This window comes from Ranitomeya variabilis, chromosome 2 (genome assembly GCF_051348905.1).
Source record: "Ranitomeya variabilis isolate aRanVar5 chromosome 2, aRanVar5.hap1, whole genome shotgun sequence".
Taxonomy (NCBI): Eukaryota; Metazoa; Chordata; class Amphibia; order Anura; family Dendrobatidae; genus Ranitomeya; species Ranitomeya variabilis.
The window spans coordinates 31,730,131-31,747,695 of record NC_135233.1 but is presented as its reverse complement, the minus strand read 5'-3'; the positions used below and the strand labels follow the sequence as shown (position 1 = coordinate 31,747,695).

General features: G+C 48.0%; 1 protein-coding gene across 2 annotated transcripts in view; it reads left to right on the top strand.

Annotated features, from left to right (window-relative positions):
* MARK1 (microtubule affinity regulating kinase 1) overlaps positions 1-17,300 on the top strand; it is a 145,923-nt gene extending 128,623 nt beyond the window's left edge. Inside the window, exons 13-18 of one of the 2 annotated variants that reach the window (XM_077282249.1) lie at positions 764-957; positions 2,408-2,508; positions 3,073-3,225; positions 12,669-12,920; positions 14,405-14,449; positions 15,669-17,300. In XM_077282249.1, coding sequence (XP_077138364.1) covers positions 764-957; positions 2,408-2,508; positions 3,073-3,225; positions 12,669-12,920; positions 14,405-14,449; positions 15,669-16,023 — 1,100 coding nt within the window. In that variant the 3' untranslated portion in view covers positions 16,024-17,300. Of the gene's footprint in view, positions 1-763; positions 958-2,407; positions 2,509-3,072; positions 3,226-12,665; positions 12,921-14,404; positions 14,450-15,668 lie in introns of both variants that reach the window. The other variant, XM_077282248.1, reaches the window with a different exon arrangement.
* The last annotated feature ends 265 nt before the right edge of the window (positions 17,301-17,565 follow it).

Here is a 17,565-nt window from a genome sequence, read left to right as displayed (position 1 = left end):
TTTTATTTTTTTTTTTTTGCAATTTTTACGCAGATGTGAGCGAATCCTTAAATGGATAATCTCCCACCTTTGCTTGCGCAGATCTTTCCATTTAATGGGAATCCTGAAAATAGCCAATCATAGGACTACAATGCAGTCCTGGTATTCTCGTCATGAGCCAGGATGCTCAGGATGAACACTGCCTGCGGGCCACCATTCCCTCTTGGATAACGCAGAACTGAAAGAATATTTGTATTATTTCATAATTATCACCAGTCAGGAAAGCCACATGTGAAAGCCTGAAATAATGGAGTCCGCCGGGAATAGATGTATGATATAAATGTTTTCTGGTGGAGGAGAGAACTGGTGGGGGGACTTAATTGCAGCATCTGCCATGTCCATTAGGAGGATCAATACTTAACCCTTTCCCCAGAAGTGAAGCTTGGGACACTGTCATCTGCTTCACTGGAGACAAAGAATCTGAATTTTCTCCTTTGCTCATTTTATGCGGCAATTCCCAAAAAAGAAAATGAAATGTTATTCCCGTGCCCAAAACGGCGAATTTGCGGAGTTACACAATCCACTTTGCTCCCGCGTAATCTTAAACCTTCACAGGAACCGTATTGGCCGACATATTGGTTGTCACCCAGCTTTCCCCCAAAGTGAAATGGAAGGAGAAGATTGACAGGAAAATATCTCAAGGACTTCACCAGCATCAATGTTAATTGGACATGTATCTTATTGTCCCAGAAAGATTATTGATGTCAGTTTATGTCATCCATAGCCGGGCCGTCCATCCCTCCATCCGTGTCCTACACAAAACGAGGGCAGGCAAATAGCGTGGAAAGCGAGCAGAAAGAGGACTGGGACAAGAATGGCTCCCGCAAGCTCAGCAGCACCACAGTGGGGTCTAAAGGCGAGGTGACAGCTAGCCCCCTTGCAGGTCCAGAGAGAAAGAAGTCCACGACTGGCCCGAGCGTAAGTTACAGGATTAATCCGTCCATCCCTCCCTCTTTCCATCCTATCCCCGGTCTTTACATCCTAACCCTCTCCCTTTCCATCCCTCCCTCTTTCCATCCTACCCCTGCCCCTTTCCATCCTATCCCTGCCCCTTTCCATCCTATCCCTCCCCGTTCCATCCTATCCCTGCCCCTTTCCATCCTATCCCTCCCCGTTCCATCCTATCACTGCCCCTTTCCATCCTATCCCTGCCCCTTTCCTTCCATCCCTGCTCCTTTCCATCCTATCTCTCCCGCATTCCATCACATCCCTTCCTCTTCCACCCTATCACTCCTCCACTACATCCTATCCCTCCCTCTTACCATCCCTCTCTTTTCATCCTATCCCTCCCTCTCTTTCCATCCTATCGCTCCCTCTTTCCTTTCATCCCTCTTTCCTTCCATCCCACCCCCTTTCCCTCCCTCCCTCTTTCCTTCCATCCCTCCCCCATTTCATCCTATCTCTCCCTCTTTCCTTCCATCCCTTCCCCATTTCATGCTATCCCTCCCTCTTTCCATCCTATCTCTCCCTCTTTCCTTCCATCCCTCCCCTATTTCATCCTATCTCTCCCCTTTTCCATCCTATCCCTCCCCATTTCATCCTGTCCCTCCCATTTCATCCTATTCCTCCCTCCCTCTTTCCTTCCATCCCTTCCCCATTTCATCCTATCCCTCCCTCTTTCCATCCTATCCCTCACTCTTTCCTTCCATCCCTTCCCCATTTCATCCTATCCCTCCCCCTTTCCATCCTATCCCTCCCTCTTTCCTTCCATCCCTCTTTCCTTCCATCCCTCTTTCCTTCCATCCTTCTTTCCTTCTATCCCTCTTTCCTTCCCTCCCTCTTTCCTTCCATCCCTCCCCCATTTCATCCTATCTCTCCCTCTTTCCTTCCATTCCTTCCCCATTTCATCCTATCCCTCCCCCTTTCCATCCTATCCCTCCCCCTTTCCATCCTATCCCTCCCTCTTTCCTTCCATCCCTCTTTCCTTCCATCACTCTTTCCTTTCATCCCTTCCCCATTTCATCCTATCCCTCCCCCTTTCCATCCTATCCCTCCCTCTTTCCTTCCATCCCTCTTTCCTTCCATCACTCTTTCCTTCCATCCCTTCCCCATTTCATCCTATCCCTCCCCCTTTCCATCCTATCCCTCCCTCTTTCCTTCCATCCCTCTTTCCTTCCATCACTCTTTCCTCCCTCCCTCTTTCCTTCCATCCCTCTTTCCTTCCATCCCTCTTTCCTTCCATCCACCTCTCCCTCCCATGTGATTCTCTGGCCCAGTATGGACTTCTTAGGATCCGTTCACACTTAGAGAGTTGACAAACTCTTCCGCACTGCAGCTCATTTTCCGCCACATGTAGAGCGCTCCCTTATTTCCGCCTGTTATCACATCTGAGGTTCCTTCACCCCCCGCGTCTTTTGTCCTCTTATAGAATAGCCTGTTTCCCGGCAGCGGGATGACGAGGAGAAACACTTACGTCTGTGAACGCACTACTGATAGACTGAACGCTGTACAGAACGGGAAAGATAGCAGGTGAGTGGCCATGTGTGATCTGTGTGAAGCAGGAGGCTCAGGATGAACAGATGGGGGGAATTGCTGTAATACAAGGATCTGGGCCCGGTAGGAGAAGTGAGCATGCTCGCCGTCGCTCAGCAGTGGTGGATTTATCTGTGGGCGCTGATGGAGTAGCGGTGGCAATGACGGTCTGTCAGGCGGAGGATTTTTCCGAGTCTCCTTGTAGCTGAGCGGTCATACGGCGATCTGAAAATAGCGGCAATTACACCATTACTCATAGATAATCATCGGCCGCCATCAGGAATAATCATCAATGTCACTTACACCGCAGATAGTTTCTATTTCTCCATCTTATTTCTATTTCTTCTTTGTTATTTTAACGTTTCTTTTACTCAAAACTCATTTTGTTTGTTCTTCGGAGGATTATAATAAGAGGAATTTCAGCACAGAGTTAGAATGAAAAGATGCATCAGAATTATTCATTCATGTAAAATGCAATTATTCACTACAGCGGCCATTTCCAATATTAGGATGACGATGAAAGGAGCGTTGAGGATAATGGGAGTTCTGGTTGTTTTGCAGCTTAACAGAGATGTCTGCGGGCAGCACATCCTCTACGGGGTCCGCAGTCCCCGCCACACGACCGCGTCACCAGAAGTCAATGTCAGCTTCAGGACACCCCATTAAGGTCACCTTACCTACTATCAAAGATGGTACAGAAGGCTTCCGGCCAAGGTATTCACTTCCACTTCTGAAGACGCGTTACAGTGTGTCAGAGCTGAGAAATGACTGCTGTCTGTGTAAGGCTGTGAGGTGTTTTTTTTCCATATAAACAATCTTTATTAAAAAATAAAAAGTGATATTGTTTTTACACTGACCTCTGGGGATTTTTTGTTAATCTCATACCACCTCTTTATACAGTAGGTAGCACAGGATCTACCAATCGCAATAGGTGATGTCACAGCTCACCTCCACCTCCTGTACAATGACTGATAACACCTCTATATACAGTAGATAACACAGGATCCACCATTCACAATAGGTGATGTCACAGCTCACCTCCTCCTCCTGTACAATGACTTGATAACACCTCTATATACAGTAGATAACACAGGATCCACCATTCACAATAGGTGATATCACAGCTCACCTCCTCCTGTACAATGACTGATAACACCTCTATATACAGTAGATAACACAGGATCCACCATTCACAATAGGTGATATCACAGCTCACCTCCACCTCCTGTACAATGACTGATAACACCTCTATATACAGTAGATAACACAGGATCCACCATTCACAATAGGTGATATCACAGCTCACCTCTTCCTGTACAATGACTGATAACACCTCTATATACAGTAGATAACACAGGATCCACCATTCACAATAGGTGATGTCACAGCTCACCTCCTCCTCCCCCTGTACAATAACTGATAACACCTCTATATACAGTAGATAACACAGGATCCACCATTCACAATAGGTAATGTCACAGCTCACCTCCTCCTCCTGTACAATGACTGATAACACCTCTATATACAGTAGATAACACAGGATCCACCATTCACAATAGGTGATGTCACAGCTCACCTCCTCCTCCTCCTGTACAATGACTGATAACACCTCTATATACAGTAGATAGCACAGGATCCACCATTCACAATAGGTGATGTCAAAGCTCACCTCCTCCTGTACAATGACTGATAACACCTCTATATACAGTAGATAACACAGGACCCATCATTCACAATAGGTGATATCACAGCTCACCTCCTCCCCCATCCTGTACAATGACTGATAATACCTCTATATACAGTAGATAACACAGGATCCACCATTCACAATAGGTGATGTCACAGCTCACCTCCTCCTCCTGTACAATGACTGATAACACCTCTATATACAGTAGATAACACAGGATCCACCATTCACAATAGGTGATGTCACAGCTCACCTCCTCCTCCTCCTGTACAATGACTGATAACACCTCTATATACAGTAGATAGCACAGGATCCACCATTCACAATAGGTGATGTTAAAGCTCACCTCCTCCTCCTGTACAATTACTGATAACACCTCTATATACAGTAGATAACACAGGACCCATCATTCACAATAGGTGATATCACAGCTCACCTCCTCCCCCATCCTGTACAATGACTGATAACACCTCTATATACAGTAGATAACACAGGATCCACCATTAACAATAGGTGATGTCACAGCTCGCCTCCTCCTTTACAATGACTGATAACACCTCTATATACAGTAGATAACACAGGATCCACCATTCACAATAGGTGATGTCACAGCTCTCCTCCTCCTCCTGTACAATGACTGATAACACCTCTATATACAGTTGATAACACAGGCGCCACCATTCACAATAGATGATGTCAAAGCTCACCTCCTCCTCCTGTACAATGACTGATGACACCTCTATATACAGAAGATAACACAGGATCCACCATTCACAATAGGTGATGTCACAGCTCACCTCCTTCCCCTTTCACAGTGATTTTTGCACACGCTCATTAGATGCTTCAACACAAAAGACAGGACAGAATCTGTTCATTGCTGCTAATGTACATGTAGATTGCGATAATAAAACTAAAGCCCCAGTGATCAGTGTGAAACATCGTTCATTTTATTTTTTTTAATGCAGATTATGACAAGGGGAAACAAATACATTGACAAACAATTTGTTTAAAATTACTTTTAACACAAGTTTGATTTAAACAATAATTATTTGTGTGATGACACATTCCCTTTAAGGACTATCCTATTTAAAGTTTTCTTTAACTTTGGTGACAGCTGATCTCTGACTCCCTCCGATCTGATATTGATGACGTTTCCTTAGAAAAGGTTGTCAATATCTTATTTCTCGACCACCCCTTTAACAATTGGAGAAAAAAGCCACTATTACTATTGTGTCTGATATAGATAACGCTCTGGTAGGGCCTACTATGTGAATTGTTTGTAGACATGGAGGCCATCTTCAGGCCATTGACTCCTAAGGGGAAGGGGCTATGGATTGACATAAGAAGACCCATCCCTCTGTCAATCAATTTATGTGCCATGGTTATTATTCACAGCAGCATCTAAGGGTTTAAGACGACTGTTCAAACCAGGCACTCAGTGCACCCTTGGTGTGGCCGAGAATTTCAGCGCAACTTCCCACCTACTTGTTTTCCATCCATCTCCGCCTCTTTTCCTTTGATTGACAGCTCAGGTTTTACACAAGCCAGAGAAGGGGGCAGAGTTCGATGGGAAACAACAAGGAGGAAAGGTGCCCTGAACTGATTGGGAACGCCAAGAGTGCAACGAGCACCTGTACTTGGTTTGCACACTAATTTTATGCTTGTTGTCGGGGCAGGATGTTAACAACATATCACCGTCGGTTGATTTTCCGCAGGATGCCTCCATAAACTTAATTTTTATTCAGTTACTTCTTGTATCAGGGTTTTTACTGAACTCCAGACCTGTTGTATGGGAGTCAGAAACACTAACAGTGAGCACAGGCTGCACTGCTATCTATAAGATGAGTCTAGATACTGCATTATTATTCTTTTTCGCAGACCGTTGAACTTGTGATTTTCAGCGGGATGCCTCCATAAACCTAACTTTTAATTAGTCGCTTCTTCTACCGAGGTTTTTAACTCGGTGTTTCTGACTCCCATACAGATGGTCCTGAGTTAAAAACCTCGGTAGAAGAAGGGACTGAATAAAAGTTAATTTTCTCCCTCGCCATATTGGGGGACACAGGACCATGGGTGTTATGCTGCTGTAACTAGGAGGCTGACACTAAGTTGAGACAAAAAAAGGTTAGCTCCTCCCCTGCAGTATACACCCTCCTGCTGGCTCTCAGCTCCTCCCCTGCAGTATACACCCTCCCGCTGGCTCTCAGCTCCTCCCCTGCAGTATACACCCTCCCGCTGGCTCTCAGCTCCTCCCCTGCAGTATACACCCTCCCGCTGGCTCTCAGCTCCTCCCCTGCAGTATACACCCTCCCGCTGGCTCTCAGCTCCTCCCCTGCAGTATACACCCTCCTGCTGGCTCTCAGCTCCTCCCCTGCAGTATACACCCTCCTGCTGGCTCTCCGCTCCTCCCCTGCAGTATACACCCTCCTGCTGGCTCTCAGCTCCTCCCCTGCAGTATACACCCTCCTGCTGGCTCTCAGCTCCTCCCCTGCAGTATACACCCTCCTGCTGGCTCTCAGCTCCTCCCCTGCAGTATACACCCTCCTGCTGGCTCTCAGCTCCTCCCCTGCAGTATACACCCTTATGCTGGCTTCCAGAGACCCAGTTCAAGCTTAGTGTCCGTAGGAGGCACACTGGATTTCACTCTTTTTTACCGGACGAAGGGGCAACGGAACCTTTCAAGGCTCCGATCTCCCCGAACCAACAACAGGCGAGCACGGGAGTTTTACCCCTCCGTATGCTCTCCTGGGACGTGGGATGCCACGGCCTGAGCTGATTCTTTGGGGGCGACGGGCCCTTTTCGAGGGACCGATCTCCCCCCCCCCTCCTTACAGACGAGCACTGGAGTGTCCTCCACGTATCGTCTTCTGCAGCCAGGCCTATTGCCGGACATCTGCCCTGCCCACCAGGTTTTACCCTCGGCTGTTCAGAGGCTCCTTTTTAATTGTGGCGTCTTTGCAGCCCCCACTGCATCACCACTGGGAATGCGGATGATGGAAGGAGGCAGATGGTTCCTCTCCACCCCCCTCTTATGGGGATAGTGGATAGAGGCTCCCCCAACCCTGCACCGTCCTAACCACCCTGGGCACAGCTAACCTGCTGCAAGCTGCTCTGCAATTCCCCTCCATTCGGGGTAAGTGCCATCTGGGGGGGGGTCGGTCGTTCCGGCGGTTCTGGAGGGCTCATTTTTCAGGGTCTCCACAGGGCTCCTAGGTGCCGGCGCTCCGCGGCCGCGCACCGGGCCGAGGCCATAAATTTAGTCCCCGGCTTCGGCCTAGTGCGGGCCGCATCCCGATAGGCCCCGCCCACCGTTCGCATCATCCTGCGGCTCCGCCCCCGGTCCTGGCGCTTCTCGCTCTCTACGAGATTACCCTCCCAACCCCCGGCGGCCATCTTTTTTACACTACACTTACACTTCCCTGCACGTGCCAGCTTTTTCCTTCTGGACGCCTCCATCATCACCGCCTGACCTCTTTGCGGGACACAGGACCCGGGTAAGGAGACCGCGTTAGGTGCTTCCCTGCAGCGTTTTCCCTCGCTTCCATACTGTATAGTCCCTGAGGACTATTACTTATATTGGGGTACATCATGTCGCAGTCAAGGGCCAAAAAGATCACCAAGGTGCATACTACCTTTTTCACTGCGTGTACCACCTGCCAGGCTTCACTCCCTCGGCCTCAAAGTCGAGCCTGCGATGCCCTAGGAACCCAGGAGCCCTCCGCCGCCACTGACCCCAGTGTATCTAGCCCCCCTGAGTGGGCCGCGTCACTGTCTCAGTCCATGGATTCTTTAGTCAAAGCGATTAAATCCCTTCATGCCCCCTCTGGGGAGCGGGGCTCTCTTTTTCATGGGTTAAGAGATCCCTCCATAACAAGGGAATCGTCAGCCAACAGGGGCCGCTCTCACCGGAAGGAGGCACGGTCATCCAAAAAACGGATCCGCACTACCTCTCATTTAGCCTCTGGTAGCTCCACTTCTCGCTCACCCTCTCCAGGGGCCCGTAGCGACCACGACTCTGAGTATGAGTCTGATGCATCCTTAGATCCGGATGCTCCGGAGTTTAGATCTACTGTTGACTCCCTCATCGAGGCAGTCAATCATGCACTAAAAGTGGACGATGACCCAAATTCTGCTCCGGACCATTCTGTCTCCTTTACGAGAACCAAGCGTTCCCATAAGGTATTCGCCTCCCACCCAGACTTCCTGGATATAGTCCGGCGACACAGGGAGCGTCCGGATAAGCGTTTTACGGGCAAAAAGGCCCTGGAATCGAAGTATCCCTTTTCTGCAGATCTTGTTAAAGATTGGACGGAATCTCCACTAGTAGATCCTCCGGTATCACGCTTGGCTACCAAAACGCTCTTATCCGTACCTGATGGTGCTTCAATTAAAAATCCCACAGAACGCCAGCTAGACTCCCTAGCTCGCTCAGTGTACGAAGCCTCAGGTTCCTCTCTATCTCCTTCCTTCGCTGCGGCTTGGGTTGCCAAAGCAATGGTTTTCTGGGCAGATGCCCTTGCAAAATCCATTCAGGAACAGGACCTTCCGCCTAAGGCGGCAGACCTTACCAAACAAATTGCCATGGCGGGAGATTATGTGATGTACGCGTCTTTAGACGCAGCGGACTGTGCAGCAACTGCGGCTTCAAATGCCATCACCATTAGGAGAGCTATTTGGCTTAGAGAGTGGCACGCAGATTCCTCCTCAAAAAAGCCTCTCATTTCACTTCCTTTTCAGAGCGGACACCTCTTTGGAGAAAAATTAGACCAGCTTACTTCCGATGCTACAGGAGGGAAAAGCAAGTTCCTCCCGCAACACAGGCCTAAACCTGTTTTTCAGCGTCAACAATATTTTCGTTTTCAGCCCTTTCTCAGTAGCCCATTCTGGTCCAATTACGCTGCCTCGTCCAGATCAGAACGTTCCCCATGCACAGACAGAGATTCTCGACCTTCATACAGGCCGAATCAGTCCTGGCGAGGAAAGCCTAGGCAACCCAGAACCAGAGGGTCCAGGCCTGCCAGATTCCCTTCGCAATGACTCGGGGACTATTCCAGTCGACACCTCCAAAGTAGGCAGACGTCTGCTTCTTTTTCAACAAGCCTGGCTCTCCGTCGTCCACGACGAATGGGTCAGAGATCTGGTGTCTTCTGGTTACAAAATAGAATTCTCCGCCTCCCCTCCAGCACGCTTTTTCCCCTCTCATCTCCCAAGTTCGGGGGCCCAATCTAGCGCTCTGCACCGCGCCATCGAATCCCTCCGTCACAACGGGGTCATTGTTCCAGTCCCAGAGCACCAGAGATTCAGAGGTTTTTACTCAAACTTCTTTATCAGTCCGAAAAAGGACGGGACGGTGCGCCCTATTTTGGACCTAAAGCTCCTAAACAAATATGTAAAGGTTCGGCACATCAGGATGGAGTCCCTCCGGTCGGTCATTTCCTCAATGGAGACAGGCGAGTTCCTAGCATCAATAGACATCAAAGATGCTTATCTTCACTTCCCCATCTTCCCGCCACATCAAAAGTTCCTCCGTTTTGCCATCCAAGAGGACCACTTTCAATTCACGGCCTTACCCTTCGGCCTTGCCACTGCGCCCAGGGTATTCATAAAGGTCATGGCGGCTGTCATGGCCATCCTTCACTCCCGCGGAGTGGTCGTGTTGCCATACTTAGATGACCTCCTGATAAAAGGTCCGCCTTATCAGGCCTGCGAAGCAAGCGTCCGCATTACCTTGGATTCTCTTTCGCGCCTGGGCTGGTTAATCAACTTGGACAAGTCCTCCCCCGTTCCTGCCCGACGGATCTCCTTCCTAGGCATGATCCTGGACACGTCAAAGGGACTGGTCTTGCTTCCTCGGTCGAAGGCCCAAGAGCTTCAGCAGGGAGTTCGGATGCTCTGTCACCCTCGTCCACGGTCCATTCGGTTTGCCATGAAGATCCTGGGGAAAATGGTGGCCACAATAGAAGCGGTTCCCTTCGCTCAAGTCCATCTCCGCCCCTTGCAACAGGCTCTGCTGGACAATTGGGACAGGAGCCCCTTATCCCTCGTTCGGCCATGCCCTCTGTCTCCACGGATCAGGCAAGCACTCACATGGTGGACTCTGGGATCATCTCTCCTCCAGGGGAGGTCTTTTCTCCCGATCCGGTGGCTGGTGGTAACTACCGACGCCAGTTTCCACGGTTGGGGAGCGGTGTTTCGACACCACACTGCCCAGGGGTGTTGGACAATTCGGGAGTCGAGGCTCCCTATAAACATCCTGGAGATTCGAGTGATCAGACTCGCCCTGAGACGATTTCACTTCCTGCTCGCGGGTCACCCAATTCGAGTTCAATCGGACAACATCACAGCGGTGGCATATATAAACCATCAGGGGGGTACCCGCAGCAGGGCGGCGTTGCAGGAGGTCTCCCACATTCTCCGTTGGGCCGAGGCCAACCACTCCACCATTTCCGCGGTGCACATTCCAGGCGTCGAGAACTGGGCGGCGGACTTTCTCAGCCGTCAGGGCCTCGCCTCGGAGGAGTGGAAACTCCATCCAGGGGTTTTCCGGCAAATCTGTCTTCGCTGGGGAACTCCGGACTTGGACGCCAAAGTTCCCAACTTCATAGCACGTGCTCGGGATCCCCAGGCCATCGGAGTGGACGCACTGGTATCCCCGTGGCATCGGTTCCAACTCCCGTACGTGTTTCCTCCGCTTCCCTTACTGCCGAAGGTGATTTGAAAAATCAAGACAGAGGGGGTTCCGGTGATACATGTCGCCCCGGATTGGCCACATCGCGCATGGTACGCGGAGCTCGTTCAACTCGTATCTGACGTGCCCTGGCGGTTACCAGACCGTCCAGATCTGCTTCGCCAAGGGCCGATCTACCACCAGAGCTCAGGGGCCCTACGCTTAATGGCGTGGCTGTTGAAACCTGGATTCTAACTCAAGCTGGTTTCTCCCAGCAGGTCATTCCCACCATGATAAGTGCTCGCAAAGCGTCTTCCGCTTGCATCTATCACCGCACCTGAAAAACCTTCTTCTCATGGTGCAGGCTCCGAGGTCGCCCTCCGCTTGTTTTCTCAATCCCTACCATTCTGGATTTTCTACAGTCTGGCCTGGATTCCGGCCTGGTGCTCAGTTCCCTCAAAGGTCAGATCTCAGCGTTATCTGTGTTGTTCCAACGTATTCTTCAAGCGGCCGTCGCGCATTTATAGTCAGATGGTACACGGAGTTATTTGGTTGTATTGTTTTCCACTCAGGGACTGCTTTGGGACGTCCCATGGTCCTGTGTCCCCCTATGTGGCGAAGGAGAAATAGGGATTTTTGTGTACTCACCGTAAAATCCTTTTCTCCGAGCCACTCATTGGGGGACACAGCACCCGCCCTGTTAGCCTTATGGCTCGTTACCTTTTTGGTTCTTGACTTTCTCTGACATGTTATACTCTAATGTTATGTAATATATTATTATTAATCTCCTACTGCTTTTTCACTGAACTGGGTCTCTGGAAGCCAGCATGAGGGTGTATACTGCAGGGGAGGAGCTAACTCTTTTTGTCTCAACTTAGTGTCAGCCTCCTAGTGACAGCAGCATAACACCATGGTCCTGTGTCCCCCAATGAGTGGCTCGGAGAAAAGGATTTTATGGTGAGTACACAAAAATCCCTATTTATGGAGGCATGACACTGAAACTCGCAAGTTCAACGGTCTGCGAAAAAGAATAATAATGCAGTATCTAGACTCCTCTCATAGACAGTAGTGCAGTCTGTGCTCACTGTTAGTGTTTCTGACTCCCATACAGATGTTCCTAACAGTGAGCACAGACTGCACTGCTGTCTATGAGAGGAGTCTAGATACTGCATTATTATTCTTTTTCACAGACTGTTGAACATGTGAGTTTCAGTGTCATGCCTCCATAAATTATATTTTTATTCAGTCGCTTCTTCTACCGAGGTTTTTACTGAGACTCGAACTCAGGACCTTCTGTATGAAAGTCAGAAACACTAACAGTGAGCACAAGCTGCACTGCTGCCTAAGAGAGGTGTCTAGATATCGCATTATTATTCCTTTTCACAGACTGTTGAACATGTGATTTTCAGCGGGATGTCTCCATAAATTTTTACTGAGGCTCAAGCCGTGGAACTGCTGTATGGGAGTCAGAAACACTAACAGTGAGCAGAGGCTGCACTGCTGTCATTGAGAGGAGTCTAGATACCTCAGTCGTATTTTTTTTTCACAGCTACATTGCGCTTTCAGTAATTCACTTTACTAAAGAAGCGACAGGAAACAGTCAGTAAGCAGACTAAAGAAGCGACAGGAAACATTCAGTAAGCAGACTAAAGAAGTGACAGGAAACAGTCAGTAAGCAGACTAAAGAAGTGACAGGAAACAGTCAGTAAGCAGACTAAAGAAGCGACAGGAAACAGTCAGTAAGCAGGCCGCTGTGACTCCACCCGCATGAATCTAACAGATCTATAAATTATTTCACAGCAGTGCGAACCAGCGAGTACCGGCCACGTCTCCTTCTGCTCACAGTATTAGTACAACCACCCCGGACCGGACTCGATTTCCTCGCGGAAGCACCAGTCGGAGCACTTTCCACGGAGAGCAGCTCAGGGATCGTCGCACTGCTACATACAACGGACCACCGGCATCGCCTGCCCACGAGACCACCCAGTTCTCTCACACCAGAAGGGGAACGTCCACTGGTATTATCAGCAAGATTACCTCCAAGTTTGTGCGAAGGTAAATAGCTAAGAGGGGCAGATGAATGATACCGATGGGGAACCTGGAATAGTCACCCGGGGGCGGCCCGTTTATTGTCTAAACCATCACATTCCTGCCCCCGTGGTGCCAAGAAATCAACAAAAATTAATGTTGGTCCAGCTGGTAACATGGCCGTCTCCGTATTATGTAGTCGCAAGAAGGGGTTAAATATTTAGTATTAGCTGCAATTGCCATAGTCAAGACTTGGTTTGATATAATAAAACAAACATATGGGGCAAACTCCTCGGGTGGAAGTCGGTGAGCTCAGTGTACATCTGTATTTAGTGTAAATCTGAGAGCAGCATATTGTAGGGTCAGAGAGCCTGAGTCCAGTGATGTGTCACTTACTAGGTTGTGTGCTGTAGTTTCAATACAATCAGTGCTTTATCAGCAGGAGATTAATACAACAGGACTAGGTGTCACGAGCCAGACAGTCCAGATAATCTGTGCCACCCCGCCCCTACATCATGCTGCCCTCAGATTCCAGAGCAAAAACCTAATGACAATTGTATTTTTAGCAGAAGGAATATCCAGGTTCTTAATCCATATGGGCATTATTTATACTATACTTCTGCTAATTGTGTCATTGTGTGTGTACATCACTTACCCTGTACTGATCCTGAGTAATGAGCAGTATGTTACACAGTGACTGCACCAGCAGAATAGTGAGTGCAGCTCTGGAGTATAATACAGGATGTAACTCAGGATCAGAAATGTAATGTATGTACACAGTGACTGCACCAGCAGAATAGTGAGTGCAGCTCTGGGGTATAATACAGGATGTAACTCAGGATCAGAAATGTAATGTATGTACACAGTGACTGCACCAGCAGAATAGTGAGTGCAGCTCTGGAGTATAATACAGGAGATAACTCAGGATCAGTAATGTAATGTATGTACACAGTGACTGCACCAGCAGAATAGTGAGTGCAGCTCTGGAGTATAATACAGGAAGGAACCTTACCCCACTCTCGTCTGATGTGGATGTGCCCTGTAATGGTCGCCATGTAGGAGTATTAGTGTGTGGGGTATAATTTTGCTGCTGTAGGTCATGGTAATGTTACTTATTACAATTACTGGGGCGCTGCACTATACTTACGAGCTCGAGGACTTGCTGCTATTTTGCAGTCGCCACGTAAAAGCCAAAAGTCCGGAATCTTTTTGTACACGATCCGGAACCTTTTGTTTCTTGCTGAACGTGACTGGGCTGGACTCAGGATGTGTGCGAGGGTTAATGGGGTTTTCCTCCTTTATGAGCTTGCACTAGAGCTGATTTCAGGCGAGAGACGGGTCGTCCTCACGTTTCAACTTGTTGAGTAACGGCTCCAATTTTCTCGCTTAATTCAATAATTGCAAACCAAGACTTGTCTATGGCCGGCCGCCAGAGGGTGTGAGGTTCTTGTGACATCTGTTTTCCATGTTTGTGGCTCATCATTGAATCTGAACCTTGACTTTGTTTTGAGGGATCCGAGTGAAGTTGAAGCGAGCGGCAGAACGGAGACCACAAGGTGAGGAGCTGTCCTATTTCCCTCCCCTCTGGCTGCTATTCTGCGCTGTCCGTCTGCTCATCCTATCTCGTCAGTGTGTGCATTCTGCACCTCGTCAACATGGCCGAGCTTACATACGTACACAAGCCACCACGGCTACTTAGGCTACAGATATAATATGCTAACATATTGCTCAGAAAATGTATTTTTTTTACGGGCTGGCAAAGTAGGCAGTTGCCTAGGGTCTCCGTTTCCTGCGGCTTCCTAGGTAAGGATTCCCTGGAATAACCCAAATTTACCACTGACCTCTTCAATTCCCTAAACCACCAAGAAACGGAATAGTAACCCTTTCACTGCCTTAAAGACCCCCCACCTACCACCTATGCACCTTAAACTTACTTTGGCCTAACCTGCTGACATGGGTGGGATCGGCTGGCAGTCTAATGTATATGGGTGGGCCTGACAACTCCAGGAGATAAGTCACTCCCAGAGGAGTCTGTAATCTAGCGTCCCTGTGTATATGGCGAAGTCAAGGAAAATTGCTGCAAAAAAAAAAAGAATTAAACCGTGTGTAACACTATAGTCGTTTTTTTTATTACGCTTTACAACCCCGACAAATGGGTGTGACTTTAAATTTGCCTTCTGTGCAAATTGTATTTATTTATGTTTTACTATAGTTTATTAAAAAAAAAATTATCACTTCACTGTTACTTTTTATTCACTAATTATTTAATACAGAGCTCCAAATTCTCTGCCAAAAAACCCTTAATAAATGATAAAGTTCTATCTTCTGCAGCAACCACTAGGGGGAGCATTTTTGCAATTTACTGCTTGTTAACATTTTCATCCGTTCCTGATTAACACTTCTTTTGTTTACAGCTCGTTCCCTAGGAGACCGACCACCGGCAGAACAGGCGCACTGCTTACATGCTCTTTTCTATTGAGCTGCTCTATAAAAAAAACTGCCCGGATCGCTGGAGCACATGGTTACCTCCTAATCCTGGACCAACTGCAGGCAGCGCTTATAACCTAGCCCGCAGCAGTGGTCGGTCTCCTAGGCAACCATCTGTAGGCAATAGAAAAGTTTTAATATCTCGAGAACGGCTGCATATTTTAATAAGCAGTAAATTGCAAAAGTGTTTGTTTTTACAAGCTCTATCCATTAATACCCATCACTGAAAAAAAAAAGTCTTTATAAATCTGCATGAGATGATTGAACGTCTTTTTTTTTTTGCCTCAGGAGCACCTCCGGGGAGCCAAGAGAGAGCCAAAAAGAAGACCCAAAAGATTCCAAGCCTCGTTCTCTGCGCTTCACCTGGAGCATGAAGACCACCAGTTCAATGGACCCCAATGATATGATGAAGGAGATACGCAAGGTCTTGGATGCCAACAATTGCGATTACGAGCAGAAGGAGAGGTTCCTGCTGTTCTGCGTGCACGGCGACGCTCGACAGGACAGTCTGGTACAGTGGGAGATGGAGGTGTGTAAACTGCCACGTCTGTCCCTCAATGGGGTGCGCTTCAAGAGAATATCCGGGACCTCCATCGCCTTTAAGAACATTGCGTCCAAGATTGCAAACGAGCTTAAATTGTGAAAATCTCGGTTTCCATGCAACGTACAACATCCGAATGTACAACTGGGAAAAAAAACAAACTCCACTGTCGGGGGGCAGAATCGGCCTTCTCTACCAGTAACGGGCATTACATCTCTTGGCTGGCACGCTCCCCCCTTCCCTTATGTTACCGATAATGCCCTTACTGCAATAAGGTTATACTGAATTCTCCCATCAATTGTACATTGAGAAATTCCGAATTCCGTAAATACGCAGCCCGGTCACATGGGCAGCCGGTCACGTGGCGGCTTGTACAGCGAACCCCCGGAGGACACTCGCCACTCGGCCTATGTGGATAGCATTGTAAAATAGACGATTGATTGCTTTGCAAAAAAAAAAAAACAAGAAAAAAAAACAAAAAAGCGGCTCTTGTATAGCTGGGGTTTAGTTTTCTGTACAGACGTCTGCGTTCGGTGTTTCGTTCCGATCACCACTTTCTTCCTTATCGTTTCAATTATCCTACATTTTTATTTTTTACTTTCTTGGGGGGAGGATTTTTTTTTTTTTAGTTTTTAACTCATTCAAACCCAACAATTCTCATGACTGGAGAACCTCTCGACAAGCCCCAGACTCCACCAGAGAATGATCTTATCCCTTTTAAACCCACCCAAAGATGTGTACAGTATATTAGATGTACCTGGCAGTGTTTAGAGCGAGATAAAGACAATTATGACGTCAGTGTTAAAGGAAATTTAAAAGAAATTTCTATGTAAAAACCTTAGAGAATATTTTTGTTTCAAGTCAAGATTATCGGCACGTTTCTTTGAGTCTAGAACGGAGGTCCTAGGTCCAAATGCTGCTCTGCTTTGTATGGTTGAGAGTTTAGGGTGCAGCCTGTTCCCCCCATATCATGTGTTACATTCACTTCCGTAACTTTTATGTTTTTTTCTTAGATTTTTGCAATTAACTCCAATTATTGCCCCCCCCCCTCCCCCCCGGGGACCCCCAACGTCATCGTGTGTTGGGTTTCGAGACACCGATATCAAGATGACATCACAGAATGATAAGCAGAATCATTTGCATTTTTCACAGTCGGGACCCTCAGGGGTGGCATCAAGTAGGTTTTTGGGTCAAAGATTTTATACCTCCGCCCACGCGGACCGTAATGAATGAACTTCCCGTGACAATACGAATACACTGGAGCTTGAAGCTGAGCCAGCGTCTAGATATCAGTATGAGCTTCATAAAATCTCAACGTTACAATCAAAAATGTAGGTCAATTTGCCTTTATATAGAAATAAAAGCCTTAGACCAGGGATAAAAAAACAAGAAAAACAATTTCTTAAAAAAAACAGCACCCCACCTATCTGCAGGATGGATGTGGTATTGCAGCTCAGCCCCATTGAAGTGAATAAGGGATGAGCTGCAGTACCTGAGAACGACCACTACGTGGTGTACGGAGCCAGAACAGCGCATCTCCATACACCATGTAGTGGCCATTCTTGGGTACTGCAGCTCATTCCAAATGGTTTGAGCTGCAGTATCTACCCAAACATCAGCTGATTGCTGGGGGTGCCACACTAA